Source organism: Harpia harpyja, chromosome 4 (assembly GCF_026419915.1).
Source record: "Harpia harpyja isolate bHarHar1 chromosome 4, bHarHar1 primary haplotype, whole genome shotgun sequence".
NCBI lineage: Eukaryota > Metazoa > Chordata > Aves > Accipitriformes > Accipitridae > Harpia > Harpia harpyja.
The window spans coordinates 33,900,390-33,916,914 of NC_068943.1; the positions used below are offsets into that span (position 1 = coordinate 33,900,390).

At 48.4% G+C, this 16,525-nt stretch overlaps 1 protein-coding gene across 1 annotated transcript; it reads left to right on the plus strand.

The window, feature by feature from the left end:
• The first annotated feature begins 1,450 nt into the window (after positions 1 to 1,450).
• Positions 1,451 to 3,263, plus strand: CCDC70 (coiled-coil domain containing 70). The gene is given in 5 exon segments (XM_052785636.1): positions 1,451 to 1,513; positions 1,891 to 2,106; positions 2,109 to 2,382; positions 2,385 to 2,460; positions 3,182 to 3,263. Coding segments are annotated over 5 exon segments (711 nt in total).
• The last annotated feature ends 13,262 nt before the right edge of the window (positions 3,264 to 16,525 follow it).

Genomic DNA, 16,525 nt, shown 5'->3' on the forward strand with positions numbered 1-16,525 from the left:
CCTGTGGTTTCCCCATGGGTTAGCTCTAGGAGATCCCATTTCTGCACACAGGTTTCTGGGACTGTCCTTCTGTCAAACAGTCATCTCTGCGCCAGCAGCACATGAGCTCTTCGACTGCGCTGCATCACCAACACTGACTTGTAAGCACCTACGTCCTCCGCAGGACCGTCCGGCTGGTTTTGGGAAGGTATCCTGGGCTGTAACCTGAAAGCTGCCTCATCCTCATGGTGCTAACAGTAACGCTAGGCAGAGTGAAAGCCCGCATGGCTTCCCACCGCCTGCAGCAGCATGGGTGCCAGGTCGAGCAGGGCTACGTCGGAGCCCATGCGGCGCGGTGGGACACGGGGTACACGCACTGCTGCCGTAGCCTACAGGGGACCTCACCTGAAATAGCCGTAATAAGGCGCGGGCTAATGAGCGTGGCAAAATTCGCCAAGTAGAAGCACCAACGCCTTCATTTCAATGAAGAGATGGTGTATTTGAGGTTGTTAGTGGGCTGGCAGCTGGTGCTGGAGCTTACAGCGATGGCTGGAACTGAACTGCCGTTGCCCTAATTGCTTCCAACTGCAATCCCAGGGAGCGGAAACTTGGCACGTCCTATTTACTGGCATTTCTGCTGTGAACGAAGAGGAACTGCCAACCCGGGAGCCCCAGAGAAAGTGCAGGGAGAGCGGAGCCCACGTCAGGAACCCCTTTGGTGGAGGAGAGATGGCTGCTGCTTCAGCAGCTGCTCTGAAACTCAAGTGATCACAGGCTCCTGGCAATTAGGTTTTGGCACATTTACTCACCTGATTTTTCTGGCCTCCTAAGCACGTGGTGTGGTACCGCCAACCCCCCCCAGACGAGCCAGCCCAGCTGGGAGTGCACACCGCTTGCTGTTGGGATCCTTCTCACGCTGAGCAGGGACAAACTGGTGAGCCCAGGAGCTCCACGAGAGGGAAGCTGCAGACAGACACCTTCCTCCTTTCCCTGCTCCCATCTCCCAGGGAAGCCCCAGCTGTGGGAGGAAGGTTCAGGAGTCAGGAAGCAGCCTGAGGAGGCAACAGCAGAACCGAAATTCTCCTGTGTCCACCCAAATCCGTGGGCTGGCTGGCTGTCCCCTCACCGTGCCCCGGATCTGTCACGCAGGCACGGGGCACTCCCCACCTTCTCGTTCCTCACGCAGAGCAGATGCATATTGCCGTTAGCTGCATTGCATCCATAAAGGCCCCTGGGGCCTTTCCTAACTACAGCAAGGGATAGGCAGGCTCATAATATATTGATAATCAAGAGTTTTTTATTTATAAGGCAACCAGGTCCCTGCTATGGAGCCGGAGGCTCTGTGCAATAAGTCATAATAAATCTAATGAAACAGTATAAATAAGTAACCAGCTTTAATCCTAGCTGTAGAATTATTAGGTAGATTAGCGAACAGCAAATTAGATTTTTGTTTTCATTGCTCGAGTTTCGCATGATTCTAGAAGCTGTAAATTTTGGGGGCGAGTCTGTGAAGGGGCAGGAGATGCAGCCAAGGGTCAGAGAGAAGAGAGTGCCTCGAGCACCCAAGGGAGAAGGGCAGAGGTTCCTCTCCTTCAGATTGGGACCAGCTGAGGGGGCCGGGGAGAGCCAAAGGCTGGTCCTGGCACAGCCCCGCACCCTTCTCCATCGCAGCAGCACCTGGAGTCACGGTGGGAAATGACTTAGAGAAATCCCAGCCTTTGCCCCGCACGGCACAGGTTGACTTTCAGGTGCCACTGCTGTTCGTGCTGGCCGAGTCCTGGGCAGGGATTTCTTTTTCAACCTCGGTAAACGCCTTCGCTTGTGGTATAACATCATTTCAAGCCAGCTGTGACTTAGGTTTGGGTGATGTCATCACTGACGCCCATCACCCCCCTCTCTGTTGTCCCCCAGGGCGAGAGGCGGGGGGACGGAGCTGGGTCTCAGCCCAATCCGTCAGTGATGAGCAGCGAACCCGAGCTGCTGTTGCCGTTGATGTCCTGCCGTCCCTACTGCAACTTCTGCCAGCAGAAGCTCGTCAAGAAGCCACAGGCTGAGAAAGCCTTTCGGGAGGAGATTCAGAGCTTTCAGGAGACAATGAAGAGCTTTCGGGAGAAGATCAAGGGCTTTCAGGAAAAAAAAAAATCAGAGATTTCAAGGCGGCCATCCAAGCCTTCTGGGAAGAGGAAAAGCCCACTTGGGAGGAGGAAGCTGCCTTTTGGGAGGAAAAAAAGGCTATTCAGGAGGAAGCAGAAGCCTTCTGGAGGGTGCATGGTGACTTCTGGAAGGACTGCAATGCTTTCTGGAAGAAGGATAAGGATTTCTGGAAAGAAGGTCAGCTCCTCTGGGAGAAAGACGGAGTCCTTCTGGATGAGGACAGAGTCCTATGGGCAGAAGAAGCAGCTCTGGCGCAGATGAAAGGGCTCTCCTGGACGAGGAGAGAGCTCGCTGGGAAGATGAGGAGGCCCTCCAGGAAGACGAAAAAACCTCAAGGAGTATGAAATGTTGATCTGGGAGGAGGCCTTTTGTCCCGAGAGAGAGGATATCCCCAAGGATGCCACTGTCCACAGGGGAAAAGCATAAATTCTTCTGCTAGGCTCAGAAACATGTGGAAAGCCACGTATACTGTCATGGATACTTTATTTAAGCAGTGCTGCACTTCAACCAGTTCTCTGAAATGACATTTCTAGTTCTTGGAGTAAATCAGAGTAGGGTTTTTTTAATGCGATTTGCTTTAAAGCCATTGCGATTATTTCTTTTTCTGAGGTCCTGTAGCCTGAGGAATGGGGTAAACCTCTGTTTTCCTGGCCTGTCACCATGAGGCATGTGGGTGGGTAAAGCCACAAGAAGGTGAGGGCTTAATGGCTGAGATCATCTTCTGGAGCTCAGAACAGCTCACCTAACTCAGTGCAGTTCATATCAACAGAGTCAGTGCCACAATAAGGCACTGATAACTGGTAACCTTCGGCTCCCCCCTCTTTAAGAGTCACAGTTAACACTGCTGAATCTTCATGAGACAACTCGTGCTGTTCCACCAAGTTTGGGCTTTGACTTCCCATTTAACGTCCCACTTCTCCTGGGAGCGTGACGGGAACCTTTACGGGCTCGGTGAGCCCCCCGCACCTGCTGTCTGGCTGAGAGCAGCTTTGGCATCAGCCTCGCTGACATGGGCAGGGAGAGAAGTGGGAGGGATTGCAGAAGTCAGCAGCGTGTGGGAAAAGACGCGAGCTGGAGGGAAAGTTGGCAGCAGGTCCCTCAGCAAGGGGGAAATAAATTTAGCAGTGTGAGTATATATGTGTGTGTAAGAGCAGGAGAGGGTGCACACAGGGACCGGGATTATTATTCACCTGCTGAGCAGTTATTGCCAGCGCGGGTACAGGAGCCTCTAACAGAAAATCCTCGGTAACGGCAGTGCAACACGTGGTCAATATTTAGCAATGTTTTATGGGATGTGAGTACAGAGTCAGTGCCTTCTGCTGAGCTGTGGCACAGGAATTGCAGTTTTTCTTTCCTCTTGAGGAACTGAACTCGGATGCTTCGCGTTTTCGACGGCTGAGCTGGCAAGGCTGGTCTAGAGGCAAATCTGCATTTGACCCTCTGTACATCCAGGAGTGTGGGGGACGAGAGCAACGGTGAAAAGTACTCATCTGAGTCAAACCGGGCATTGCATTGTTCTCTGGTATGGTAGCATCAGTAACTTATTCTCCTTCAATACGGGATTTTAACACTGAAAAGGCTCAAGGACACAATGTAATAAGCCTTAACAATTGCTGTTGAAGAATTTGATGACTTCTGCAACTGTCAGGCATACTTAGGCTGTCACTCAAGCCTGCCACTCAAGTTCAATCCTTTGTGATCTGCTGTAGGATAAGGCTGCCTGTCCTGTTTAATTTTGCTCAAGACAAATTATGCACTATGTCTTTCCTGAAAAATCCATGAATATTTATTGCTCAAATGAATAACCAGCCTGTAGAAAAAGCCAGCTGATTCAGCTGGGGTAGGAATGTTTTGCAACCTTTGTTATTATTATTCTATTATTACCATGTAACCCAGAGATGAAAAATGACCTGTTAGACCATTCAGTGCAACTTCCTGCAAAATCAGGACTCTTACGCATTAGAGCTTTATCATTAGATGCTATAGAAAGAAAGAACCTTTCAGAGAATAACAGTAGTCAAAAAGCACTTGTCACTTAATGTATTTTAATGTCAAAAAGCCAAGAATTTATCTCAGTGATTCAAATCCACACGTCAAATTAACATGCATTTAAACTAAAATTAGGTATGCTGTCTCTTGCAAAGAACTTAAAGCACAAGAAATGCTCTTAGGAGAGCTCCTAGTCACTTCTTCTTTCACAGGAGAGCAGAACAATGTTTCTCTGGTGAGAGTGCTGTCAGTATAATACAACAGGTGTGAAATTTAAGGCATTACACAATGCAGCACGGAGGAGCCAGAAGTTTAGCCAGAGAAAAGCATGTACCAATATGGTTTCAGACTGCTGGTAGCTCCCCTGAAAATACTCCATCCACCTGGTAGCTTCAGAGTGGCCCTTGCTTGGGTGGCATTGCTGGAGAGAGAGCACATGCAAAAGGCTTACCAGGGCTGGGTATTTGAAGAGGGAATTAGAGGGCACCTGCTCTGCATCCAGCATCTCTGGACTGAGGATGAATTTCAGTCATGAAGCCGGTCTCTGCTAACTCTCTGGAGTGGTAAAGTAACGAGGGGAACAAATAAAATAACTACTGTAAGGAAAAGCTCAGTTACATTTATCACCTCTGCAACATGCACACAGAGGCTTTCGAGATGTGATATTCAGAGTGAGAAAAATACATAAATACACCTTTCTTGGAAGAGCAAGTCTGCTGATCTGGCATAGGTTGGCTGTAGGGACCAGGAAAGAACTGGACATGTCTGAAGAGCTGAAGATGTTTGAAGCATGGACTCACCTAAAGTAGAGCAGAAGGATCTAAAGAAGCTTCCAAGCCCACCTGTGCCTCAAAAGCAGCCATACCTGTAATGCTCTGTGCAAACTCTTCTCTAAGCTGCTTTGCTTGTTTAATTCCCAGCACTAGTGCTGCACAACCATTGCTTTCTCTCTGGGGCTTTACTTATATCAACCTTTTCGTGGTGTCTGAGGTGAATCTCCCTAGTTGCAATTTTGACTTCTTATCTGTAGTCCTGTCCGCAGTGGACATGGGGAACAGCCCTTCTGATTGCCTTGTATTTACCTGTCTGAAGCCCAGTGTTGTCTTCTCTACCCAAGCCTCCCCGGACTAACCCACCCCATCTCTTTCTGGCCTCCTTCACTGACCAGGTGCTTTAGGTACCTGGAAGGCTTCGGTCCTCCCTTCTGGCCCTCCCTCCAAAAGGCTGAAAAATGAAGATGACTTGCAGCATCCAGATACAATCCCTGAAGATGCCGAAAGCCCAGGTCGCAGTGCTTGTTTTGCAGAAGAGATTCAGCCAGGAGTGACGCAGCTGAGCCCTTCGGACACCGACCCTCAGTGCGGAGCTGCGCTGGTGCCGGCGGGTCCTTCCGCAGAGCGATGCCACCGCAGCGAGCCCTGTCCTGCATCAGCCCCACGTGAACGGAGAGCAAACCTGGGACTCAGCGGCACAGAGCCTGGCAGAACAGGCGCCAATGTAACTTTAGACCATAAACTGCCTGTGGCTGCTGTTCAAATAAAGAGGCGTTAAAGATTAAAGTGGACCAATTAGTGTAATTCCAGAGCAAACACGGGGATAAAACTCAGATGCAGGGAAACATGGTGAACCCGAACTAGCATGGTATGTCAGCAGTGCAATTAGTGGAAAGTCAATGAGCTGTGTGCACTCAGGAAAGTTTTGAAGGCTTAGCAGGTCCTGCACAGAACGATCTGACAACGGGATGCAGAAATTCGATGGGCTGGCTGGGCTGCACGCCCAGAGCTCACCTGCTTTCTGGTGCAGGCAATGCACTTCTTGCTCTCCTTCCCTGAACAAAAATCTGGAAATACTATGGAAAATATTACAGAAAATTTATGTCGGGGCAGAAGGGTCCCACTTTATCCACACTGAAAGGCAGCCCTGGCCTCAGTCACAAGCCAGTGAAGATGCTGATAAATCTGATATTCATATTTCTAGGTGAGACTCAGAAGTCTTTTCTTTCAAAGCTTCTGCTCAAGAAATTCAGAGCAGGCTATATTCTGCTTAAAGCCACAACAAAGGTGGAAATTATGGACTGTAGCCTTGTACCTCTAAAAACACAGAACATCCCAAAGCCCCAAGTGTCTTACAGAGGGATGATGACAACTCTCGCACAGAGCAATAAAGAGATTGAGTCATTAGTGCCAAATCAGCATAAATATTTGAATGGGAGAAAGAAATAGCTCCTGAGCTCACCTGCATATTTTTAAAATGCAGCATCATCATCAGAAAGCGTTCCTGACGCAGCTGTGGAGCTGACTCATGGGAAAGGGAGAACATGGAAAATGGTAAAGAGTCATTTAAGTCAACTGACATGTCTATATGTGTCATAAACTGGAGTGGTGAGAGTGACAGAAGAAAATTAAATTTATTCAGTATATGCATGTCTATATATGTGTGTGTGTATATATAGCTAGAATTTCCAAGTCTGCATGTCAGTCATCGCATAGGAGGAATGTAAAAAAGCTGGGAGGCAGGTCTGTGACTCATGGGAAACTGGAGGTATGGAGAGCATCCAGCCACAAATATAAATCCTGCTGCTGTTCTGCCAGGAAGTCTGGCTGAACTGTTGAAAAGTCGGTGCAGACGGTGCTGCAGAAATTGAAGGAGGAGATAGAACACTGTGGCTGAAAATATCAGATGGGGAAAAAATAACCATGTTTTCATCCTTCAGAAATTAACACCTAATGTGGGTTAAAGAAGAGAGGAACCACAGAGAAACTGTATTTTTAAAAAAATTCCATAATGCTGAAAATCTCTCTGTTTCTCTCCTTCTGTCTCGGTCTCTCCTCTCTTTTCTTCTTTTTCTCATCTTCTTTTATTTCTTGATTGAACTAGGAGCATGATCTGCAGAGAGGGAGGGAATTCTGGATTCTTGATATTTGGGGATTTTTGTGAAGGTTTTGGTCCTGATCCAGCAATTCACTCAGTCTATGCGGTCCCTCAGAATACCTGAAGTGTTCCAAAGTCCCGTATAAATCTGTATTTAGAATTAAAACCAGGATTCTGCTATCACTGGTTCACAGGCAGTATGAGAAGCGAGCAAGGGGAGCACTCAGAGGTGGTGGGGAATTTGAGCACAAGCGTACATGCGTGATGATGTGGGCTTTTATCAAAATAAAAGACAATTCAGATTTGTACCTGGGATCTTCAGAAACCATGGTGGCAGCCCTGGAGTTGTAAAGATAAACACAGATTGCACCTTGGCTCTTCGGGTTTGCAATACATGACACAGAACCAGCAAGCAAGCAACCAGCTTCCCTTGGCTGCAAATTGTCCTTGTCTTATTTGTGATTTTTGTGTGTGCGCCGGTGGGTGCGTGTGTACCCACAGACACATACCGAGAGAGAAAAAGTGGCTGGGAACCAGTCAGTGTGTGCAGTGCAGGCAAAGCACCGTGCCCCTGCCCTAGTCATCCCCCCCCGCTGCCTCTGCAATTAGAAGTGTAGCTTTGATTGTTAACAGCAGGAGCCATGCAGCTACTGACTCACCAAATCTCAGCGTTAAGGCTGTGGAAGCCGGTGACCTCAGCGCAGGGCCGTGACAACATACCTTTCCTATCGTCACCTTCATTAGCACCCTGTGCCCCGCCATGCTGCTCAAGATCAGTATGTAAAAATTAATTAAGGATCACATTTCTTTGGTCCGAATGGAAACACAGCTGTCCACCCTCCCCGTTTTTAATGAGACTTATAGCATCATGACTTTGCTATCCCACAGCGCAGCTTTCTGAGTGTTTTGGCGTGGGAGCTTTCCAAGAAGAATTACTGTTGTTATTCTTCTTCATGTGAATGCCACATTTCCAGAGCTCTGCTTAGCTAGCCTGAGAACACTGAAATAGAAATTGGGTTGGAAAGCTGTTATTTGGCTGCTCACCCTGCCAGTAAATTTCCAATTCACGTCCAGGTTTTCTTCCCTGTTCTTCAGGATTGCTCTGCGCATTTGTGGCTTGACTGCTGAACTGCAGGCGGGAGGAAAGAGGTGTGAACCAAAGTAAAACCTCGCTGTGAACACAGCGGGTGCCTCTTTTGTGACCATGCACTCTCTCTGCTGACTCACAAAAAAAGCAGCTTTCCCCACAGACTCCATCGCAATTTCAAGCTGCAGCCTAAACACATGAAGTCCCACTGAGGAGAAAGCTATATATCTCCCAGTTGCTTCATACCTGTCATACATGCACTTAATTTTTAAAGTGACCTACATTGGCTTTACATTGTACCAGGATACACAATATTTTCTTCTACTGAGTGGCACTCAGATTTGCATCTATGCAATTAGCAGCAATATTTAATTTAAAAAGCTAGCCCAAGCAGCAGCCTGATGGGAAGTCATTCATACTGGGAAATAATTGAGAGATGAAGAAACGATTCTGTGACCTGACCTTTCGCACTGATCAACTGAGGGATGGCACTTCCCTGAGAGCAGATGCAATCAAGGGCTGATAGAGGTGGAACTGATTAACAGGGTGGATGTCGCTTGAAGCACCCATCCTTCCCAAGGATGGGGACAGGCAATTTGTGTAAACTGACCTTCTTTCTAATGAAGGCATAAATAACAAAGCCTGCAAGGATCCCTCCGCAGGGAACCATCAGCCCTGCAGCAGCCTGCTGAAAAGCAGCAGCAGCAGCAGGGTACTTTGCACGTATATGGTATACTTCTTATATGGTATACTTATATGGTATATAGTGCTTCCCATTCAGAGGTCTCGGCGTGCCACGCCGTTAGTGGATTTCCCCCGCAGCTCTCTCAAGAGCTGTGCGGAGGATGCTATTGCTATTTTAAAGACGACGACACAAAAAGGGGCTGAGAGGTTAAGGCTGAAAAAGGATTTGGTGGCAAATCCAGGAAATATAACTCCCTCCTTCCAGATCTCCACTCCATCCGTGACACCAGCCTGCTAGCAGCATTTAAAACACCCGCAGGTGGTATCTTCAAAAAGCGTGGTGACAACTGGGCGTCCTAATCCATCCCACTGTCTGTTATGGCTCCTGACATACATATCTCTGTGATAGATAAAAATCTGGTGCTTTTTACTTTTGACCCACCCTGTCAGCAGACATTTATCAATTGGGAGCTTACAGTATATCACAGGTGAATATGTTCTACCTCCTTATTCTCATGTTTAGACCATTAACTATGGCATACCCTTATTTTCCATTTAAACAGGCCAGTTTCTAGCCACTAATTCAAGATACAGCTTTTTCACAAGACCGAATCAGTTTTTCAACACCTGGAGTTTTTTCTTGCCGGTCCAAGGGTGACAGCTGACTGCAGCCCACACCGGAGCCATGGTCCAAGGCTTTCCCTGAGGAGTCCTCCCGAGAGCCCTGCTTTCCAGAGCACGGCTCTCTTGATCCAGAGTGAGTAAACCCGCTTTCCTCCTGCAGCCCCGGCTCTGGCGAGGACCGTGGGGTCTCGTGTACCTCCTCGGCTGGGTGGGTTTGGGGCTTTGTCTCAGGTCCCCACACCTAACTGGCCCCACAGAACATACGAGCAATTTACTACCCACCTTTTGGGTTACCTTCCAGGTGATCTTAATTGTCACATCAGGACCTCAGCCCTTGCACGGAATCTGCCCCCACCTATGTACTGGTGGGAAACGTCCTACATTTGCCCATGCTGAGTACAGTCAACTCAGGACCACAAGTCTCTATGCAACCACCAGCTTCCAATCCTGTGATTAATTAAGCCTTATCACCCCTGTATGAAACCCAGCGTTGGGTGCGATATGCGTCACCATGCGTGGGAGGTCAGGTCCGCTGTCCTGGGGCACTCACCGGGGACGGTGGAGGACCCCGTCCACAGGCAGCACCACGCTGCCACGGGAACAGGTCTCACGTGGGCAGACACGAGCTGAGCCAGCCTTATCCAGGAGTCAGGGCATGGCCATGGTTCCATTGAAACAGATGGGATGGACCCACCCCAGATTTTAATGCCAGAAACAGGTCTTTAAGATCACCTGCTATTTTTAGTGTTCGACTCAATCTCATAGAAAAGTATTTATAGTCTACTCCAGACAGAAGCTACCTTGTAGAAGGGCAAACAGATTTGGCTGTGGGACTGCAGGGGTACCTACAACACCTCTGCATGCATATTTCCATAGGCTGCTCTCTCTGCATTGCCGCTCTAAAAAACATTTGTGATTCAGCTCCCTTCACAAGAAATTTCTACCAGTAAACATCTGATGTCTTCTTGCAGTTTTATCCTACAGCTCTTCTGTGTGGTCAGGACACATACTATGGCACATATACACATTACTGTGTCCATGTAACAGGCTGGAAATGCAGCACAGGGTCTGTGCTACCAGCGTGCCTGGCCTGGGTGCATCCTAATGCCATACTGGAAGCCTGGGGCACACCAGTGTCCTTGCCCAGTGCCCCGGTTTTGGGAAGGAAACAGAGGCAGACATGAGACATACAGATGGGTCTGGATGTCAGGGGTAGGACTGCAATCACAGTATTAGCCTGAGGTCTGGACTAAGGTCCAGAGCTTTAAGTGTTGATATTCGGGCACCGAATGTGATTAATGTCACTGCGCATGAAAGTCCCGCACACCCCCGAGGGTCTGGGCTGGGGTGGCCTGTCTGACAGCGGAAAGCTGGCTCTCAGAGGGCTGACCCTGGGTTTTCTGAGGCATTTCACAGCGCACTGATCACAGCTGCCTTCTCTGCTCCTTGGCTGCAGCCACGGTGGAGACCCCAGAAAGAGCAGTAAGAACAAGACGGTGTTGTACAAAACTCCTAAATGAGACACGGTGATTTCCAGGCTCACGTTTGACCGAGCGAGAAGATAACCCCTGACTTCAGGCACTTACGTACCATTTATCCATACACTTAACACCTCTGCCGCTTGTTCACACATTACGTGCTCACAGTCTTACTGCCAGCGACGGGGCCAACATCCCTCGTGACAACTCTAACGAGAAGAATGCTATTTTTAACCCAATTACTGTTGATAGCACACCGCAGACGTTATGGGAAACCTGTGGGCTAGATTTCCTACAGAACAGCTCAGTCATCAGACAGAGAGCCGTGCTCCTGTCGGCAGGCGATGCCACCCTCACCCCTCCGAGACCCACCTTGGCCACGGGGGCCACTGACTTCACTCAACGTCACCCTCCCGCACCCTCAGCTGCACTTTGTCTCCTCTCTCTGCCCCATCTCCTCCCCTGGCTGGAGCAGCCCAGCTCAACCCCAACCCGCCCTCCTCCACCCAGGATTTCTTGCTGCATGGCAGCCTGCCTGGAGACAAGCGGCAGGTTATCATATAACCTATAGCTAGACGCTTTGAGAAATAGAGAAAAAAAAAAAACCAAAATAAAGCAGACAGAAGCACTGGTTGGAAAGAGAGGACATGGCCAGGAAAACACAAATGGGTGGCAGCTATGGCCAGCACAACCGTCCTCATGATGTGCTTATTTCCCACTGAACAGCAAACAACGGTGACAAGTGTATGTAATATTTCATTGCTAAAATGAGTTGTATTCTAGCTAGAGATGCTGGACTCCTCCATTTAATGCTGGCATGTGAAATTACCAGTTCACAGCCTCAAGCACAGAGACAATAACTGTGCAGCACACATTGTCAATGCTGCATATTTTTAGCCTCTTGTAGGCGTTCGTAGTCGTTTTGAAGTGCCTTGATGATTTTTCACACATTTTTCCAGCAGAAATGAAGATGGCTTCCTGAGCTGGGATATAATGACTGGTGTGCAAAAACAATGGCCAAGTGACTGTGTTTCCCCCTCAGGTCAGGGCAGATCTTGTGGGGGACAAGAGTGATTCCGAGGCTGCACAGCCATTCCTTCTGCTTTCTCTCTGAAGGGCTTTGCGATGTTCAGCCAGAAACATTTTTTGTGACTCTGCCTATTTTACACTGTTCTGAAGCAGGGACGTCCTCCTCAGGGGTTGCAGGAAGATTTCACTCACAGATGTTTGGGCAGGGGCTGGTTTTCTCCTTTGCGCTCCCTGAAGGCATGCTGTCCATGGGACAACAATGACGATTAAACCCAGATGCTTTAATTTCATTATACCTGTGAAAATTTGATTTTAGTGGGTAGCAGGCTCACAGTTCCTATGAGATCAGTGGCGAGTGGTTCAGGAAATAACGTTGTCTTTCCGCAGGACTGTGGCAGGGCTGAGCCGAGCCCTGCAGGAGCCGGGACCGAGGAGCAGCGGGAGAGCGGAGGGCAGCCCTCGGCTCCCTGCAACTCTCCCATTGCAAGGATGCTCGCATCCAACAGCTTTCTTGGGGCTGGGGACAGGTTTCTAAGGTGATATTCAGGCTATGGTTCATCTCTGATCAAATTAGGGTTTGTTGGGAGAGTGAGGCAGTGAGAGCGAGGGATGGCTCCATTATATACAAGGCGTTTGCCATCATGGAGAAGCTTTTCAGCAGCTTCCACCGAAAATCCTCATCTCCAGATTAAACAGTAAGTGCCTCAATGTAATGATTACACATTGATGGTTTTTAATATCTAAAAACATATGTGCATTCATGTGTGCAAATGTGTACGTGCAAACAGGTGCCTCTGAGTATATAATCACCCCCATAATCAGACTCAGACCTGCCTGAGGCCACATATGCTTTAAAAAGTGCTTTTTGCTCAAAGGTTTACTCTAAGGGCTCTAAAAGCTGCATGAAATTTCTAGTGCCTCATCCTGCAGTGCTTGGATGCTTTCCATGGCCTGGATTTGGGCTCCTTTGACAGGGGAATTAATGCGATACAGAGGGAAAAAAAAACCAGTTTTTTAATAGAGTGAACCAGTTCTTAAAACAATCACGCATGTCTGTGTGTGCATGAAAATTGCAGGATCCAGCCTTGCTCTCCAAATTGTCCACATTTCTTTTTGGCTAGTGCACAGTGATCCCTGGACTTTAGGAAAAGTGCTGTTGGAAGACAGGACAGCAAGATTTCAGGTCTCTCAAATGATCTGTACAGAGCAGCTGGCACCACCAAGATGGAAATGTGGATGTGCACAGGGTTACAAGCACTGCGTTCTCACTGCATTATAACTCGATGGGTCCAAAAGGCGCGGTGGGATCATCAAACTCCAACCTACTCCCCCCCATCTCATCCTTGGCTGTCTTGGGAGAGAGAGCTGCCAGCAGTATGGTTCTGCTCACTTGTGTCAAGGAGGTTTTACTGATATGAGGGAAATGGGCTCTGTGATATTTGGAAAGAGCTTGGACTATTCTCTTGAAAATAATACCTTGTCCCTGTTGGATCAGTCCCAGGACATGTTGCTGGATTTCCATTTGAGAGTCATAATAATCATTCACCTGCATTTATAATCAGTTTGCTGTGATTTAGCAACAAGAAACGTAAAAGGCATAGCCAGGTAATTACGCTCCAGGAGCAATGAGTCTGTGTGAGCTTAATGTCAAGGTATTCTGCGCACAAGGTGCTGGCGATATTTTTGGATGTCCATCCCTTTTTTTGGAACGGATCCCTGGAAGACGAGGGTGAGGGCAGGGAATGCCAGGGGCAGCCGGGACAGGGCGAGGGGTTGGGGTGGAAGGTGAGGCTGGGAAGGGGTGGGAAAGCCCCAGCCAAGGCAAGGGGGGGTGTCACGGGTGGGCAGAGCAGGAGTGCTCAGACCAGCCAGCTCCACACACGCAACTCCTTCCTTGCACTGCGCTGCCGGGGAAGGGTATCCGTCCTCCCTCCCTCTCCCCTGCCCTGCCAGCGGGTCTGGACTGACTTCTATGGCCAGGAGTGCGGCTGGTGGGCTGTAATACATCATAGAGCATTTCAAACATCAGCACAGTGATCAAAGGGGGCCAGAGAAGGAAAACAAATGTTGGGAATTAGCTGGAAAGAAACAGAGTAGAGCAGAAAAATGTAAGTATGCCACTGCAGAAGTCAATGGTGTGTCGCGTTTTGGATGGTGTGTGTGAGTCTGGTATCTCCACCTCTGGAAGTGGAAAGGATGCAGTGATGGGAACCCGGGAAGCGGGAAAGGTGGGACAGGTCCTGCACAGCTCAGCCTGGAAAAGAGGTGAGTGGAGACAGAAATGAACAAGGTCTGTAAAGTCCTGAGGGGCACGGATGAAGCTACTCGTCTCCACTACTACAAAATTCAGAAGGCATCGAAGAAGCTAGCTGTGTTGGCATGAACAGTATTCCCTGGTTTAAGTGGTCAGCATTTCCTGGTTTCCAGAAATTTAGTTTTAATTGCTAGCGTTTCCAAGTCTTCAGAGGTTTGAAGTATGTGACCATAAATACAATGTACCAGAGGCAACCTTAATTCCCCTATAACCAAGTTCTGTTGCAGGGTTTTGCACTGAGTGCCAGCCAACCAGCCATTTCCAAGGGACTAGAAGTCTTTTAGCACCTGGAAATCCATCAGAGAGGTTCTGCATGATTTTTAGGTCACTGTGCTGTGAAAATCCTCCCATGCCAAAGGATAATCTCTGTAACTGCGAGGGACGTCAAACGCCACAACCAGCTCCACTGTATGTCCACAAAAAGAAAACCCAGGGCAAAGCAGGCAGAAGGGAGCATCCATGCAACATCACGCCGCTGCTGTGCAGTACCACGTCCCTGCTCCCGAGGGCTCTATCTAACCTTGCCACGTTGCTCCCAGGGCTGGCACAGGGCACGGCCACGCAAAGACAGCCAACGCAAGAAACACGAGAAACTCTTGGCCGCAGCCTGCCAGCGGCTGCCCCAGGGGCTTCCCGGGCAGCCCAGGTATGCAGCAGTCCCAATTTCTCACCACTTCACTGCTAGACAAGCTTTTATTAGAGCCTGGTAGGAGTTTAGGTAAACCCATTTATTATTTTTATTACTGCCTCAGCAAAAGCATTCCTGCTCTCAGCAGTATCTGGAAAGTTTTATGGGTTCATATGGAAGAGACAGACCCTGGCATCAGTAAATTCTCATTGTTTGGATTGTTATATGTCCTAAAAAACCTTTTTGGTGTCAGCGTTTCTTGTGTTAGATGCTATCAGTAATTCTGTCCCCCTCATTCATCAATTAATGTTCATAATTAAAATCTACCTGGCCAGTTTATCTCACTAAGCAACTCTGCTGCGTTTGTTATCTCGGCATCTGAATGTCCAGTACTGCAATTGCAATCAAAGGGAGAGACTATCCATGGTATGATTTTTCTCTCATTCCCCAGAGCCAACCAGAAGAAAGCAGCAGTGAGAGACAAAACAATCCTCTTGCTGCTTTTAAACATCAGCCACAGCCTCCAAGGAGCTGGAGAAATGGACCTCTCTTATTAAACTGTAAATTGCTGGTGCTATCTCTAAAGGATTACGTTGGACTGTTTGCATTTTACTACATTAGATCAGCATTCTCTTTTTTTTTTTTACCCAGTTTGACAAAAGAGCTGGATCCTGACTGCTTGTATCAGTTAAACTCCTCAGGACATGAGAAGCATGCCCAACCAGTCCTGCCCACCCGTCTTTCTATGTTAAGGAAGAGCTGCAGAGGTGGGATCCCTTCCCTATCCCAAAACACTTGCAAGGAGCCGGGCTGGAAGCTGATAACATACCCTAACTAACACTGGTAGCTTCTGCAGTTGTTAAAGAGCTCATAGATGTTTTGTCTGAAGTGGGGAGAGAAGGCGAGTACTTACAAGTACTTACTTATTGTGTGGGAAGGTCCAGATGACAAAATACTATATCAGCAATAAAGCCGCACCAGTAGTCCACTTGCAACATAGCTGTCCCATGACACAGTTAAAAATATAGTGGAACTGGGATCTTATTATGTTTTATGGGTTTTCTCAAATACCTGAGAATAGTGACTATGGGCACGGATAAAGAAAGATTCTAGCAGTGTTTAGACATGGCCTTAAAACAATCTTTTTTTCCTCATTATTATTTTCATTCTTAAAAAGGACTTTTAAAGGATTTCAGGAATACTTAGTGTTTTCAACAATTTGCCTGGGGATGATGCTCTGCAGGCCTCCAGCAAGCATCCTCCAGGTCTGGCCAGGCCATCTGGAGATGATGCCATCCCAGAGTTGTGCCAGTGGGAAAGACCAGGGGAGCAGATTATTCAAAAAGGGTATAGCTGGGTAAACACTTTCTAAAGTGAAGCATGTGGTCGCCCGTAAAAGCATTTCTTCACTATGCCGGTAAGTGTTAAAGAAAACCTGCAGTGCTCATCACGACAGTGACACCTCATGCTCCTCCATGTTGTGGTGAGCAAACCCCAAGTCCTTCTGCGCTGCAGCTGGGCTCTGAAACATGGATGCAACCAGGTGATGTGGCAGAGAGTGGGCTGAACAGCACCGTTTAAAGGCAAACCAGCAGATTCAGGCAACTCTCAAATTCAGTAATGCCTGGGAGTTCAGATGAAGGCGAAAGGGCTGCACGTTCCTCCTGGACGGACAAGCACTGCTAAGC